General features: G+C 41.3%; 1 protein-coding gene across 1 annotated transcript in view; it reads right to left on the reverse strand.

Annotated features, from left to right (window-relative positions):
• Window positions 1–286: 286 nt before the first annotated feature.
• Window positions 287–13795, reverse strand: part of RSU1 (Ras suppressor protein 1) — a 187482-nt gene continuing 173973 nt past the window's right edge. The window contains exon 9 of the mRNA XM_048838029.2: window positions 287–796. Coding sequence (XP_048693986.1) covers window positions 694–796 — 103 coding nt within the window. The 3' untranslated portion in view covers window positions 287–693. The remainder of the gene's footprint in view (window positions 797–13795) is intronic.

Genomic DNA, 13795 nt, shown 5'->3' on the forward strand with positions numbered 1-13795 from the left:
TAGTGTTTGGCAGCCCTTCACAGACAATGTTTTTTTGTCTCCCCTCTCCCCAATTTTAAAACAATCTTCAAAGGAAAAAAGTGTGACACACTGATATGAGAAAAACATGAAACTGATGAAAATATATCACTTCTTAGACAGAAGGCTTTACATTTTAACTAACTTGTATCAGACAAAATGCCATAGTACAACTAAAAATGAAAATAAGTAACAGGAACCTAGGCTTTGTATATTCACCAAGAACATTACCTTATTTTTTTAAATTCTATTGAAGAATGCAACACAATACAAATAAAGATTTTATTAAAATCACATGTAATATTATACGTTTTATATTTACGTACTTGTGCTGGAAAAATTATAAAGCAAAACAGGACATGTGATATATGTGAACAGAAAATATTTCATTGTTTTTCATATACATATAAATATAAAAGTTAAAAATGGTGTCTGATAGTGATATACTAATTGGCTACATGGCTTTAGTAGTAATTAGGAGAATGTATAATATTGTATTCCTTAAGCAAGGTCTTAAAAGCAGTGCATTTGGCAGATTGCTGTTGATTGAAGAGAGTCTTTGCTTTTTTATAAAATGGGTAACAGCATTTCTTCAGTAAACATTTAGAAATATTTTAGGCACATGCAGGAAAAAAAAGAAAAAAAGCCTTAAAAACGCTGGCACATGCTAGTGACTTATTTGTTCTTCGCTGCCAGAGGTTTACGACTGATCTTCTTTGACTTATCATTGTTCTTCTTTGGAGGTTCGGGATTTGCCTGCATATGTCTGCCATAGAGACTGCAAAGAAATGAGACAAAAACATTTGTGATACCAACACTATCATATGGGCTTTCAACCAACTGCACATTACGCAATGCATTTAGTTACTGAAGCTCAAGAAAGCAGAGGGTCATTAGTTTATTTTATCTGTATATGCTTGAAATTCATATTAGACTTTAAGCTGCAGTACATAGTATTAGTTTTCTTTGACTCATCAGGAGGTTAACACTAGGAAAAACGGGGTTTAAAAACCGTAGAGGAGGAAATCAGTTTTGCTTTCAGAAACTGGCAACCTTTATTCAGCACAGTTATGGAATAAAGGCTCAGAGTATGTGTATTTAAGTCAACATGACAAAAATTGGGTTAAACTGGAGAGACAGAGTACCCATTTACAGCACAGTGAGCATCACGCCTAACCAGAAAACCCAAGGGCTTGATAATGTGACAGAGAGCAATGGTGTCAGAGTCTTCTCTGTCTGTTCACACATGATTGATAGTAGTGGGATAGCTACCAACACATCAATGCCACATTAATAAGTACCACTGATTAAATGTTGACAAAGTATCTAACAATTAAGATGGCTAGCATTCACAGCAAAGCTAAATGGACTATATGGCTGAGAAGATTTAACTAAACATCAGAAAATTAATGAATAATCCTGATTAAGCTACATTGAAAGCCCACTCAAAATAAATACAGCTCAAATTTAACTTCCCTTATTGACACAAACTGCTTTTTAGAGACATTTTCTGAGGGGATGTCAGTGTGTCTAGAGGAGAAAGGATCCTGAGCTTTGCTTTCTTTAAGGCTTGGTCTACATTACAGAGTTCGGTTGACATAAGGCCGCTTATATTAACCTAAATATGTCCGTATATACACTGCAGCCTTGCTCCTGCCAGTGTAAGTGCCCTACTACACTGACATAACTTCACCTCCACAAGAGGCGTAGGGCTTATGTTGGTGTAGTTAGGGACACACAACCTCTGTGTAGATACCGCGTCGGCTGTTGGCTGTCATTCTTGTCAATTTCAAGTCTCCACTGGAGCCGTGAAATTGACAAGAAAGCCAGCTCCTGACTCCCCACCTGGGCTCCTGCTGGGTCTCTGCTCAAAGCTGGGCTGCCACCGACTCCCAGCCCTGCTACCCTTCCCGGAGCACGGCAGTGACCAGACTTTGGGTGCGGCTCTCTGGGAGTGGGAAGGCAAGAAGTCCAGGGGGGCATCTGGACTTTTCAACTGAGCCCTGGCGCTCAGCCCCCCCACACTGCCCCTTTTCAGTTGGTGGAAGCACTCCTTGTGAGGATGTGCACCACCGACAGAAAGAGGGTAGCATGCACGCACATCAGCCTCCTCAGCCACCACAGTAATTAAGATTGTAGTATAGATTGTAGTATAGTCCCATCTTAGTTGTACAAACACATGGAACGATGACTACTGAAATCCCTCTGAAAGGTGTCCCCTCATAATACCTCAGTATCAATCTGCTGTCTCAGTGGCTATCCATGCTATCAGATTGCCAACCAAGTTTGACACTAACTTTTTGAAATTAACATGTGCTCCTTAACTCAAAGTTACCTTCAGTGACATTTCCCATGAACAGAATGAATGGCATTATGTTAAGCGATAGGGTCACATATTCCCAGAGTGAAGCTAAGAGCATCCTAATGCAAGATGTTCACTGGTTTCAACCGGCCTGACCAGTTCAATACATCCCAATTCATTAATGTCCTACACTGTATTGGATACGTGTCATGGAAGGTATCACTGGAAAACTAAACACACACTGATCATTAATATTCTTGTGGGTGTATGCATGGTAAATGTCTGAGGGTTCATAAAAATATGAAGAAAATGTGGAACTGAACTGCATTTACTAGACTAGTTCGGAGAGTAGGTAAACCGGTTTCTCCCAGTCAAAGGACAGGCTGGACACCTCCAGCCAGGTGTCAGAGTCAATTAGCAATCACATTTCAAACAGCAGTTCATTTGCATTTCAGCAAACACCACTGGGGGAAATAAAGCAGCATGGAATTTCTTTTACCAGCAGTCTCCATGTTTTACTTCCTCACAGCTTGAATTAACTTTACTCTGGGGCTTGCCTTCAGACGAATCCATTTCAAAGGTTCACTGGACCATAAAAGAGAGGGGCAAAGAATCCCAAGTTGTCTTTCATCTAAGACGACAAAGGAACTGAGCATGCTGGACTTTGTGGGAGCTCCTGACCAGAGGGTGGCCAGCTTCTTGCTGGAAGGTAGTATGGTAAAAATCTTACCTTGAAGCAAGACTGTAGTTTTGTTAAGTCTTGGTCTCTAGAAAGCAATTTTCACTTTTATTTGCTTGTAACCATTTCTAATTTTATCCCTCATACTTGAACTCACTTAAAATCCTATCTCCTTTTGTTAAGAAACTTGTTTTACTTTTAATCTAAACCTATCCAGTGCTGTGTTTGAATTCAAGTTTGAATGGAAGGAGAAAACTCTTGTCAAAAGACACTTCAAGATAAAAATGAAAGAGCTGACTCTTTTGTGGCTACATGCAACTGATCATTTAAAGCACCATTAGCGACAATTTTATGATGTTTAAAAGTTACTAGCTGACAAATGGAAATACATGCTCAAATCTGCAAACATATACTATGTTTTACTATTTAAGCTTGATTTCTGACGCTAAAGAAGCTTTAACATGACCTTAGAGTGGAATACGAACATTTTTCATACATTGCTATTAATCCTGTTTATTATAGTATTGCCTAAGGACTAACCAAGAAAGGGGCCCGACTGCGCTAGGTGCTGTACAAACCCAAAGAGCATACAATCTGAATATGGAGAAATTCAACACTGGGCCCTCGCAGGGTTGAATTTAAACAGAATCCCTGGATCTGAGCCCCAAAACAACCAGAAAGTGCTTTTCTCACCATAGGCACTAAAAAGCAGAAGGGGATACAGGGGTCTAGGAGCATCACTGCACAGCTTTCTCTTCACCCTATCCTGCCCTCACAGCTTCTTCCCATCAACTGACATTGGCTCAAGGTTGGGTGGAGGAAGGGCTTTAGAACTGTGGGGTCAGAAGAGGAGGAAGGAGGACTCTTAGGGCTTGGAGAAGGGAGAGGAAAGCTGGGAGACTGCTGAAGTAAGTTTTCCATTCGTTTCCCAGGTGGGGTTTCTGGAGGGGAAGTGGGTGGATATTGGAGTCCACATTTTCTGTGCTTTGGGAATGTATGATGTATATTTTTCTTTTCTGAATGGCACTGCTGGAGTTATTTCACTTTTTTCCTTTTTCTTGTACGGTGGTAAGGCTGTAGTTTAACAAAAAGTGTATACAGATTCCTAAGTATCTGAACTGGGTTCTGGCATGTTGCACAGAAGAAACTCACTAATAACTGGGGGAGACACTGCAAATTATGCATCTGGCAAATCAAAAGTAAATGAACATATATTAGTCATATTTTTTTATTGTTTATCACAACATGTATTTTCTCTCTTGAGAACTGACAATATCTCATAACACTATAATGTCCTGTAGTACAGCTTGTTGGCTATAAACTAGCTGCTGAGAAGTGGGGAAAGACTGCCTTTTTGGCACAAATTTTGAAGTTTGCAGATTGGCATAATGTGGGGATTAGTGGGGGTTCCCCTGAGGGATGTGTGTGTGTGTTTTGCCTGTTTCATGCACGTTTCTGCTATGGAGAGGCTGGATTCTGACAGTGTTAGTATAAACAATGGAATTTTGTCAAAGGCCTAATTGGGCAACACTCTTTTTGATCATGTGTCACAAAAATGTTAAACAGAAAAACCCATTCAGTTGTACTTTAAAAACAACAACAGTGGTACAGTTTTTTCTTAAAAAAGAATTGTGTATAAATGGTAAGCAGTGTATTTAGGGTTCTAACATCTTTCTTCTCCCTTCCACCATGCGTGGGAATATTAAATTAGTAGTAGGACCTTGGCTTAACTTGTAAGTTTTCCCTTTCATAAGACATTCCTTGTGCCCTTTCTTGTGTGAACCTAAAGCTTCCTTCACTGAGTTAAACTACTCAAGGAACTTGGGTTCCTTCGAGAAGTTTCAAGTAAGTTTCAGTTGTGCATTGCTATCTCAGCTCAAGATATACTCCTTGAAATCTATCAAACTAACTAGTCCGCTATGCAAAGGGAGAACCAGGATCAGACATCTTCAGATTGTATCAACTCTCCAGGACAGGGACCGTCTCTCTTCTGTGTTTGTACAATACCCAATACAAGGAGGCCCGTATCCCTGGTGTAACAACAACATGCAAAAAGAATAACAAGTACGCCTCAACCTAACAATACATTCGGGACACAATTTTGCCTTCTCTTATACTAGGGAAACTCCACTGAAGTCAGTGAAGGTAGAACTGGGCCCCAGATGTTCTTAATTTTAGTGGGTTTAAGTAATACCACCAGAAGTCACTCCTGACTCCTCACTCAAAGATACTGAACTGGGCTATTCAGAGGGCTTACCTATATTAATTAAAAGAAAATTAAACTCCATTTGGTTAGACTGGATCTGGGCTCCATTTAATCAACCCATGCAGTGATTTGTGGTACCTATTATAAAGCTACTGTGAGCACCTGGAGTTTGGAATGTTGAATTTAATGGTGCCCACTATCTATGGGAATTGATCAGTAATCTATGTGCAGATGCCAAAGGCATGGCACACAGTTTTACATCTGGTAATCTGTAATATCATATGTTTACATGGATGTTATAGTTCTATGAGGAAATCTACATCCAAATCTCTATCAAGCAAAAACTAAAGCATGAAACCTGGATTGCAAATACACACTTCAGACATCTGTAATTATCCCATACAGCATCTATCTCTATATATAAAATAAACATTTTTAAAAAATCTCTGGTGAACACAACTATTTCCACATATACAAATATCACAAAACCCCACTGCATTTTCTATTTGCCCGACTGGAAGTAACAAATAAGAACACTGTAGCTGCTACAGCAAAACTAACAATATCATGTGAGAAAGATGCTCATTAAACTTCATCATTCTGTCCTCTTTAATGATGCCTTTACTTAATAAAAATTCCTTAAGCAGTTGCAAGGATATTAGGCGAGGTCTTTGGTTATGTATCAGGGGTCTAAGCTGTCACTAGCAAGCATGCAGTTCAGGAGGTGCATTCCCAAGAGGAAAGACTGAATACAGCTTTCTTGTAATAAATTCAGAGAATCAATAACTGCAGCTTGCTACATTACTTAAGCATTTAAGAAAGTAGGTGATCCTTCTAAATTAAACTACAAATTGCTAAATGTTGCAATTTACAGTGTTAACAGGCATGAACTGAAAGGCACTAACCGGCATGTAATGTGAAAACACTGAATCTTATTAACATCTGTAACTTTAAAAAAAAAAAATACTGTTTAAAATTCACAAAGTTAGAAAATACTGTAAAATTTTTTTAAAAATCAACATCAAAATAATTTCCCGCATGCCCTTTCTAGTCTACGTTACCTCACTCAATAACTAAAACCTACATCTAAAGGCAGAGAGGGGAACAATGAACAAGCACAATCATAGCAAAAATGTGTTAAACATGCAGAGGAAATATCTAAATAGTTTGAGACCAGTCTCAGCTGATTTCAGAGTAAGGATCAGATTCTGACTTGGATCCCCCAAAACAATATGTGTAGATCTGTGTTGGCTGCAGACTGTTTTTTTCAAGGCTAAAAACATGTGGCATTAGAGGACAGAACCTTAAGGTAAAAGATTTGGGGCCCTGAGCATTTTCAAAGAGATTTCAAAATATAGCCATGGGAAAATGCATTGCTTTGTCACTGTCTGGCTAAGGCATAACTATAGGGGTTTTTATGTAGAGTGCTATACACATGCACAGTTAGACACAATCCTGGATGAAATTCCATCATCTGGTAAGGTACCATAAAAGGTGAGAAAAACATGAAAGATTCAAAATGCTGCTGCTTGCTGTAAATACAATGCTAGCTACTGTAGTTTGTATGCATTGATTATTATAATTAATACCTTAGATACTGTAGCTAAATATTTACTTCAAAAGAACACACACACACTTTCTCTCCCCCAGCCCCCAAGCAGGTTTTAGCCCTGCCTGTCACTGTTTCAGTATCTCCATGATGCAAATGGGGCTGGTGTTCCCCTCTGTGGGAGCTGCTACATTACCAATGCTTCCTCAAGGTAGCTCTTGTACGGGGAAGGAGACAAATCCAGGGACTGCAGTTCACCTTTGCAGTGCATGAAGGATGGGATTTTTAACTACTTTGCAAATGTCTTAAAATTTGTTAATTTACCAATAACTTATGTTTATTAATTAGGTGACTGCTAAATTAACAATAAAACAAACAAGTAATATGAAAATCTGGTTTCCTCACACATTCCAAAGTGAACTGCATTTCCTGTGTTCTAAGTAGGGCAGTTCAAATAATTAAAAATGATTCACTTATTCAATTAATTTAGCTTCACCTCTATGTTTGCAAATGCTCTGAGAACAGATGGCAGAATTGTCAGATGTATTCATTATTTGAAATTATTTGTGAATTTCTTCAGCAAATAATTCTTGATATGCAGCTTGTTAGAGAACAGTTCATTGCGCATATTCAAAGCTCAGGCTGTGCTGGTTAAACAAGTCTTGTGGTGGTGTTTCTGCTTTCAGATTGGTTGGCTAATATCACTAAGCAACAATGAAGTGCTGCCAACATTGTAACAAAGAGCTCCCACAAAAACGTTTCATCTCAGTCAGATACACATGATGTTTCCTGGGTAAAATAATTTCCCCACCAAAATGCATCCATCAATTCCATACTCTTCCCTTCTCCAAATCCATCAGACTTTCCACTCCATCACTCTTTCCCATTTCCCAACACCTTATGGTAGCTGCTCCATGTGGCTCCTTCTCCTAGCAGATGTACTTCACTGCAGCACCAGTGATGGCAGGAAGATATCCTGCAACCTCAACTGGTAGTAGCAGATGCCTTGTCCTGCACCTTCTGGCAGTGGCTTGGTTGTCAAGTAAGGAACAGGTAGATCGCCTATAGTGGGGAGCTGTCAAACCATGGTTCTATATGCGGTTTAGAGTACACATGGGCAACTGCTGTAGCTCTTGGAAGCGTCAGATCAATGGCCTTCCTCAAGGCTCAGATCTTTCACTGATACTGTTCAATGTGCACATCACTGACCTGCCAGCTACATTCTCACACAAGTTTAATCTGTGCTGACATCTGCTGCAGCTACCTCGCTCAGTCCTTCTCAGAAATTGACATGGTCTTGAGCGATGATATGAAGCTCATGGCAGACTACTGTAGTTGATGGCGCCCACAGACGAGCTTTTCCAAAACTCGTTTTAGTGCATTTCATCTGCTAATGCAAGCCACGAGTTTAAAATTTTCCTCAACAGCCAATGTCTGCAGCATGATCTAAACCCACTTTACTGCAATGTGATATTGGATAGGTCATTAATAAACTACAACCACTTGAGAGAAGATGGCAGCCAAAGTCAGCACTTGAACAAACATGCTCAGAAAATTGACTGGTTTGACCTGGGGTGGAGCGCCTGGATCCTTAGAACATCAGCCCTGTCTATTCAACAGCAGAATACTGTGCTCTTGTCTGTTGTCGCTCATCTCACATGAGGCTGGTTGCTGTAGAGCTTAACAAAGCTATGAGTATTGCTACTGGGGCTTTACAGGAAACTCTGTTGCCATAGCTACCAATACTTAGTAACTTAGCATGACCGCGTATTCGTTGAGAGAAGGCCTTTGTCATGCTGCTGGCTAAGATCCATGAGAACAGCGACCTGCTTTTGTACATAGGCTCCTTCAACCACCTGCCAGCTTACCTGTCTTCTAGACGCCCTTTATGGTCATTTATGCCCCCACAGGACATGATGGTGGAATCTGCTTGGTGCAATAAGTGGTCAGCGACTATAGTCGTTAATCACTCTTGTCACTAACTCAACCATTTGTCTACCAGAATTTGATTTGCAAGCCACCTGTGATCATCCCTGTACTGGTTTCGAATAGGATAGGACAACTGTGTAGCCACTCTCTTTAAATGGGGCTTTTCTAATGACCCGCGAAGCAGCTGAGGTCAACTTCAGTCTACGTCGCACATCCTTGACGAGTGCCCACTAGCTTATTTTGACGCCGGGCTTCCAGCTCTCCACCCGGCTGATGACGAGGCCATCAAATGGCTGGGCACATTAGGCACATGATGATTATGGGTTCTACAAAATGATGGGTCTCATTTGGGTTTTGATGTGGACAAGTTTCGGCTGACTGAAAACTACAAACAAAAGTGAAATTGACTAGCCTATTTACACACTCCAAGCTAAACCAAAAGGCACAAAGTAAATAAAAAGAAAAGTAAACTAGGTTTCTAAAATGTTAATTTTTAATAATAATACACTTTAAGGCCAGAAGGGAGTATTGTGATCCTCTACTCTGACCTTCCTGGTAACTCAGAACATTGGACTTTCCTGAATTAATTTCTGCTTCAAGTTCAATAGCTGTGGTTGAACTACAGCATATTGTGACAAAGCTCTGTCCTTGTCTCTGTGGGTCCCGCGTTCCCTGGAAGATTTCGCTAGCCTCAGGGGCTCACTGTGACCCTCCACATAGCCCTTCTCTCTCTAGAGGAAACAGTCACAGCTTACTGAGACATTTTCATCATAAACCAGCAAGGAAGGTGAGGAGAAGCAACCCTCCCTCGCACAGTCTCTGTTGTCTCCAAGTCTCAGGGAATCGGGGAAGGGAGGGGAGAGCCTGGGCCCGCCCTCTACTCCGGGCTCCAGCCCAAGGACCTTAATACTAGCAGCTATGGTAGCTGACTTTTTGGAAATAGGACGTGTACAATTCCCTGGGCCACTTCCCCACAGCAGCCCCCACTCAGTATCTCCTTCACCGCTACCTCAGGGCCTGCTTCCTTACGCCTGATATGGATTTGTACTGCTTAGTTCCTCCAACAGCGTGGCTTCCTCCTACAGCTCCTGACACACACACCTCACTAACTGGGAGGCTTTTAACTAGTTCCAGCCAGCCCTTGATTGGCTTCAGGTGTCTCAATCAACCTAGCTATCTCCACTGCTTTCTAGAAGGATCTTAATTGGCCCCAGGTGTCTTGATTAATTCGAGCAACTACCATTTGGTTACCATGGTACCAGGGATTTGTTTAGCCTAGGGCTAACATACCTGTTCCACACTACTTTACCATAGCCATCTGGCCTTGCCCTGTCACAATATATTTTAGAAATGAGCCAAACTGGATCTAAAATTTTCCAGTGATGGAGAATCCACCATAACCGTCGGTAAGTTAATAAGGCGTCATTAGTAAGGTAGGTAAGGAAACTTTTACTGGCTTGTGACGTTTAATCTGACTGTGATTTTAGGTAAATTAGAAACAGCAGCTTTGAGAAAGACTGATTTTATCCACAGTTCCTCGAGTTGATCTTTCTGTGTTAATGAATGTTAAACGTTTTTGTTAAAGAATTCCAAGAGGATGCTTTGCAATTCTTTTATAATAAAAAAAGCCATCTTTTAATACCCTCTGAGCATAACACCTTTTTGAATTTTGTACCTTAGATGGGCACCTTGATAGAGGAGCACTGTTGGAAGCTTATAAAAAATCCCTTTAAAGAAAAACAGACAGACCAACACTTGCAAAAATGACTAGAGATTTTGTGTGTCCCACTCAATACACATTAAAGAGGCCTGATTTGCAGCAGATGGGTGCTCAGCAAACCCTGAAACTTTCTAAAACTGCTGAGCACCCATCATTTAAAAATCAGGCCTCTTTAAGGAGTAATGGGTTGGGCACCCAAAAATTGAGTCACTTGAAAATCTTGGACAGTGTGTACAGCAAAATAGAAGCCATGAAGGGGATCTCTATAAAGCAATCAAATGAAGAAGCAGAATTCACTTATAACTTAAAAAATGCTCCTCTTCCTACTCTGTGAGCAGAAACCTAAATTAAGATTTAATTTAGGAAGTCTGTGACACTGACAAGATGTCCCCAAACAAATCCAGAATCATCAAAAGGATGCCAGAAGGGGTTGTGGGCAGAGGGTCATCTTTCTCCACGTAAGGTAGCCTGACCCAAACTAGCTCAATTTTGAACAGGCAAGAATCATAATTAGAAAATATTACTCACTTAGACCCTAGGTTTGCAAGTGGATCCACAACGATGGACCTCGTTGCTCATACCGAGTCCCATTGAGTATCCCATTCTGGCACAAGGGGCTGCTTATACAATCCTGATTACTGGATCCGGGATCTTAGATCTTTCTCAAAGCATGGAATATTTTTATAGGAAATTTTGCTTAGATCCTTTAGACATATGCAACAATGGGCTAGACAGTGCTTATCTCCAAGTGAGGGGTGGCAGGTAGCTGCAGCAGCCCAAGAAAAGAATTGTGACATTCAGAATCATAACTCACTCACTCCTTCATTCGCCCCATGCTTCATGAGGGAAGCAATCTGCTACTGGCCAACACCAGGGTACTTCTCAATCTGTGACAGTTCACATCTGTTGCCCAGCCACCATCCCGCTCTGCACAGGGAGAAGAGGGAGCAGAGGCCCAGTGAAGCCTGCTCCGCTGTCCATGTATAAGCTGGTGAAGCAGGTTGTCTATACAGTGGAATAAGGGAACACTTTACATCTCATCATGTCTCTGCATGGGGCAAGTGATAGTCTCCCAATCTGTGAATATCTTACTGTGGATACATACAATTTACTTGAAAATGAAAGTGTCCTCCACCCCTTCCATCTCCCGCTCTCTTCCCTAGTAGAATGCTTGCATGCATTTTAGAATATTCAAATAATGGAGAAACTCAGTTAGGTTTTTCTCTAAGCCCTTACTCCTGAGAATATCCATTGACATCAGTGGGAATCTTAAAAGATGCCCCCCCCCTTTTATACCTTCTCCCCCTTTCAGCTTAAAATGTATTTTTGCATTGACATGTTTGAGCAGGAGAAGGCTTTAGGCACCGGTATCCCCCCCAACTCTACAGACCCGAAGGGGCCAAGATGTCCTTTTGGACAAGTGGCATCCTCCAATCTGATGAATGAGAATGAGCGGGGTCAGCCACTCTAGCAAGAGACAGTGCAGGCTGTGGAGCAAAATACATCTACGAGGAAATGGTGCTGGTCACCACTAGCGTGTCTGTGATTTCTTTACTCAAAGTGATCTGTATCATCATACCTGTGTCTTGTGTGTGCCTTACTGTATGAGCATGCAGTATATAAATCTGCACACTGCACTGTTACACTGATTTATTTGGTTGGGACTATAGTCTGGGCCACTGACTTAAGATCAGAAACACCTGCCTGCTCTCAAACTAACTCTGGACCAACACTGAGCAAAAATGCATAAAACTTGTTCAGACCTTCCCTGTCCAAGTAAAAAAAAAGTCTTCTTTAATTCCTCCCTTACATTAATGCTGCCGTTCATGTTAAGCCCTTTCAATTTAAAACCAACACTTATGTTTTTTTTTCTTAAATGTTTCAGGAACTGATTTCAAGGTTCTTCATATAGTTCTTGGTAAAAATGGCTAAGTACTAACTGAGTGATTTTCTTTAAGTTATTCTATGGATAGCAGTTATGCATTTCTTTCCCTCTAACTACAATTAGTTTACTGATAAAAAGAAGAGAACAAACTCCAGGAATATTCTAATAAATGAACATGATTTTTTACAAAAAATAAAGTCTCCTGGAATTAACCTGTGGCAGCGATACTTTATGTTGGGGTTGGTGGATCTCATTGCTTGTAGAAGAGGGAAAACTCACAATCCTCTGGGTGTTGGGACAGCTACGCTACTGGAGGAAAAGAAACTTTGGGTAGCATAAAGTTGCCATAGTTGCTCCTATGCAATCTCTCTTCTGGCCATCAGTGCAGGGGGCATGGTTTGTATTCTACTACTCCTGAGTGATCCCTAGCTCCTTTTCTTCACTAAGGAGTATGCAAGGGAATAAAATGAAGCAGAAAAGCCCGCAAATCTATGGAAGAATGCAGCCATGCTGATAGGCCAAGACTATAACAGGGTTCAAAACAGAACTAGATAAGTTCATGGAGGATAGGTCCCTCAATGGCTATTGGCCAGGATGGGCAGGGATGGTGTCCCTAGCCTCAGTTTGCCAGAAGCTGGGAATGGGTGACAAGGGATGGATCATTTGATGATAACCTGTTCTGTTCATTCTCTCTGGGGCACCTGGCATTGGCCACTGTCGGAAGACAGGATACTAGGCTGGATGAACCTTTGGTCTGACCCAGTATGGCTGCTCTTATGTAGAAGGTAGTGGCCCCACTGATGCACGTGTTGGGAATGAATGACTGTGGCAAAGGCCAGGGTTGTGCAGGTTTATACAGGTTTCCTAGAAGACATGCTGGTTTTACCGTCCATGAGCCCCTCCTCTGCCGAGCTGCCTCAAACTCCTTCCCCCAGAGGAACGTGGGGCAAACACTGTAAGTATTCTATCAGGACCATCTAATCACAGTTAAGGGGTTTCATGTTAGTGGGTGGAATTAGGGATCACACTTTCCCTGTGACCTTGGTGGCAGAGGTGAAGGGTTCATAGATTCACAGAGTTTAAGGCTAGAAGGGACTAAGAGATCATCTACTCTGACCCCAGGTATTTCACAGGACATTACATTTCACCCAGTTGCCCCTGATTAAGCCCAACAACTTGTGTCTAGCTAAAGCTCATCTTTCAGAAAAGCAACCAATTTCTCCCCCTCATACTTCCTCCTCCAATTCCATTGGAGAAGGAAGAGTGGGGAAATTGGAGAGTTTCCCTTTTTTTTTTCCTGATTTTTTGTAACCAGTCTGCTTTAGCAATGCAAAAATGGACTTTGTTGTCTCTCATATGAAATCCTTCTTCAGGTTCCCAGCAGTGACCCTTTCAACTATATTAACTCCATGCCATTGGTCCAAAACAGCCCAACTGCGTTGACCTCCGGGACACATGGCGAAACCCATCTTTGTGAAGAGGAGCTTGGGGAGAGTGAGGCGGATCA

This window comes from Caretta caretta, chromosome 2, assembly GCF_965140235.1.
Source record: "Caretta caretta isolate rCarCar2 chromosome 2, rCarCar1.hap1, whole genome shotgun sequence".
NCBI lineage: Eukaryota > Metazoa > Chordata > Testudines > Cheloniidae > Caretta > Caretta caretta.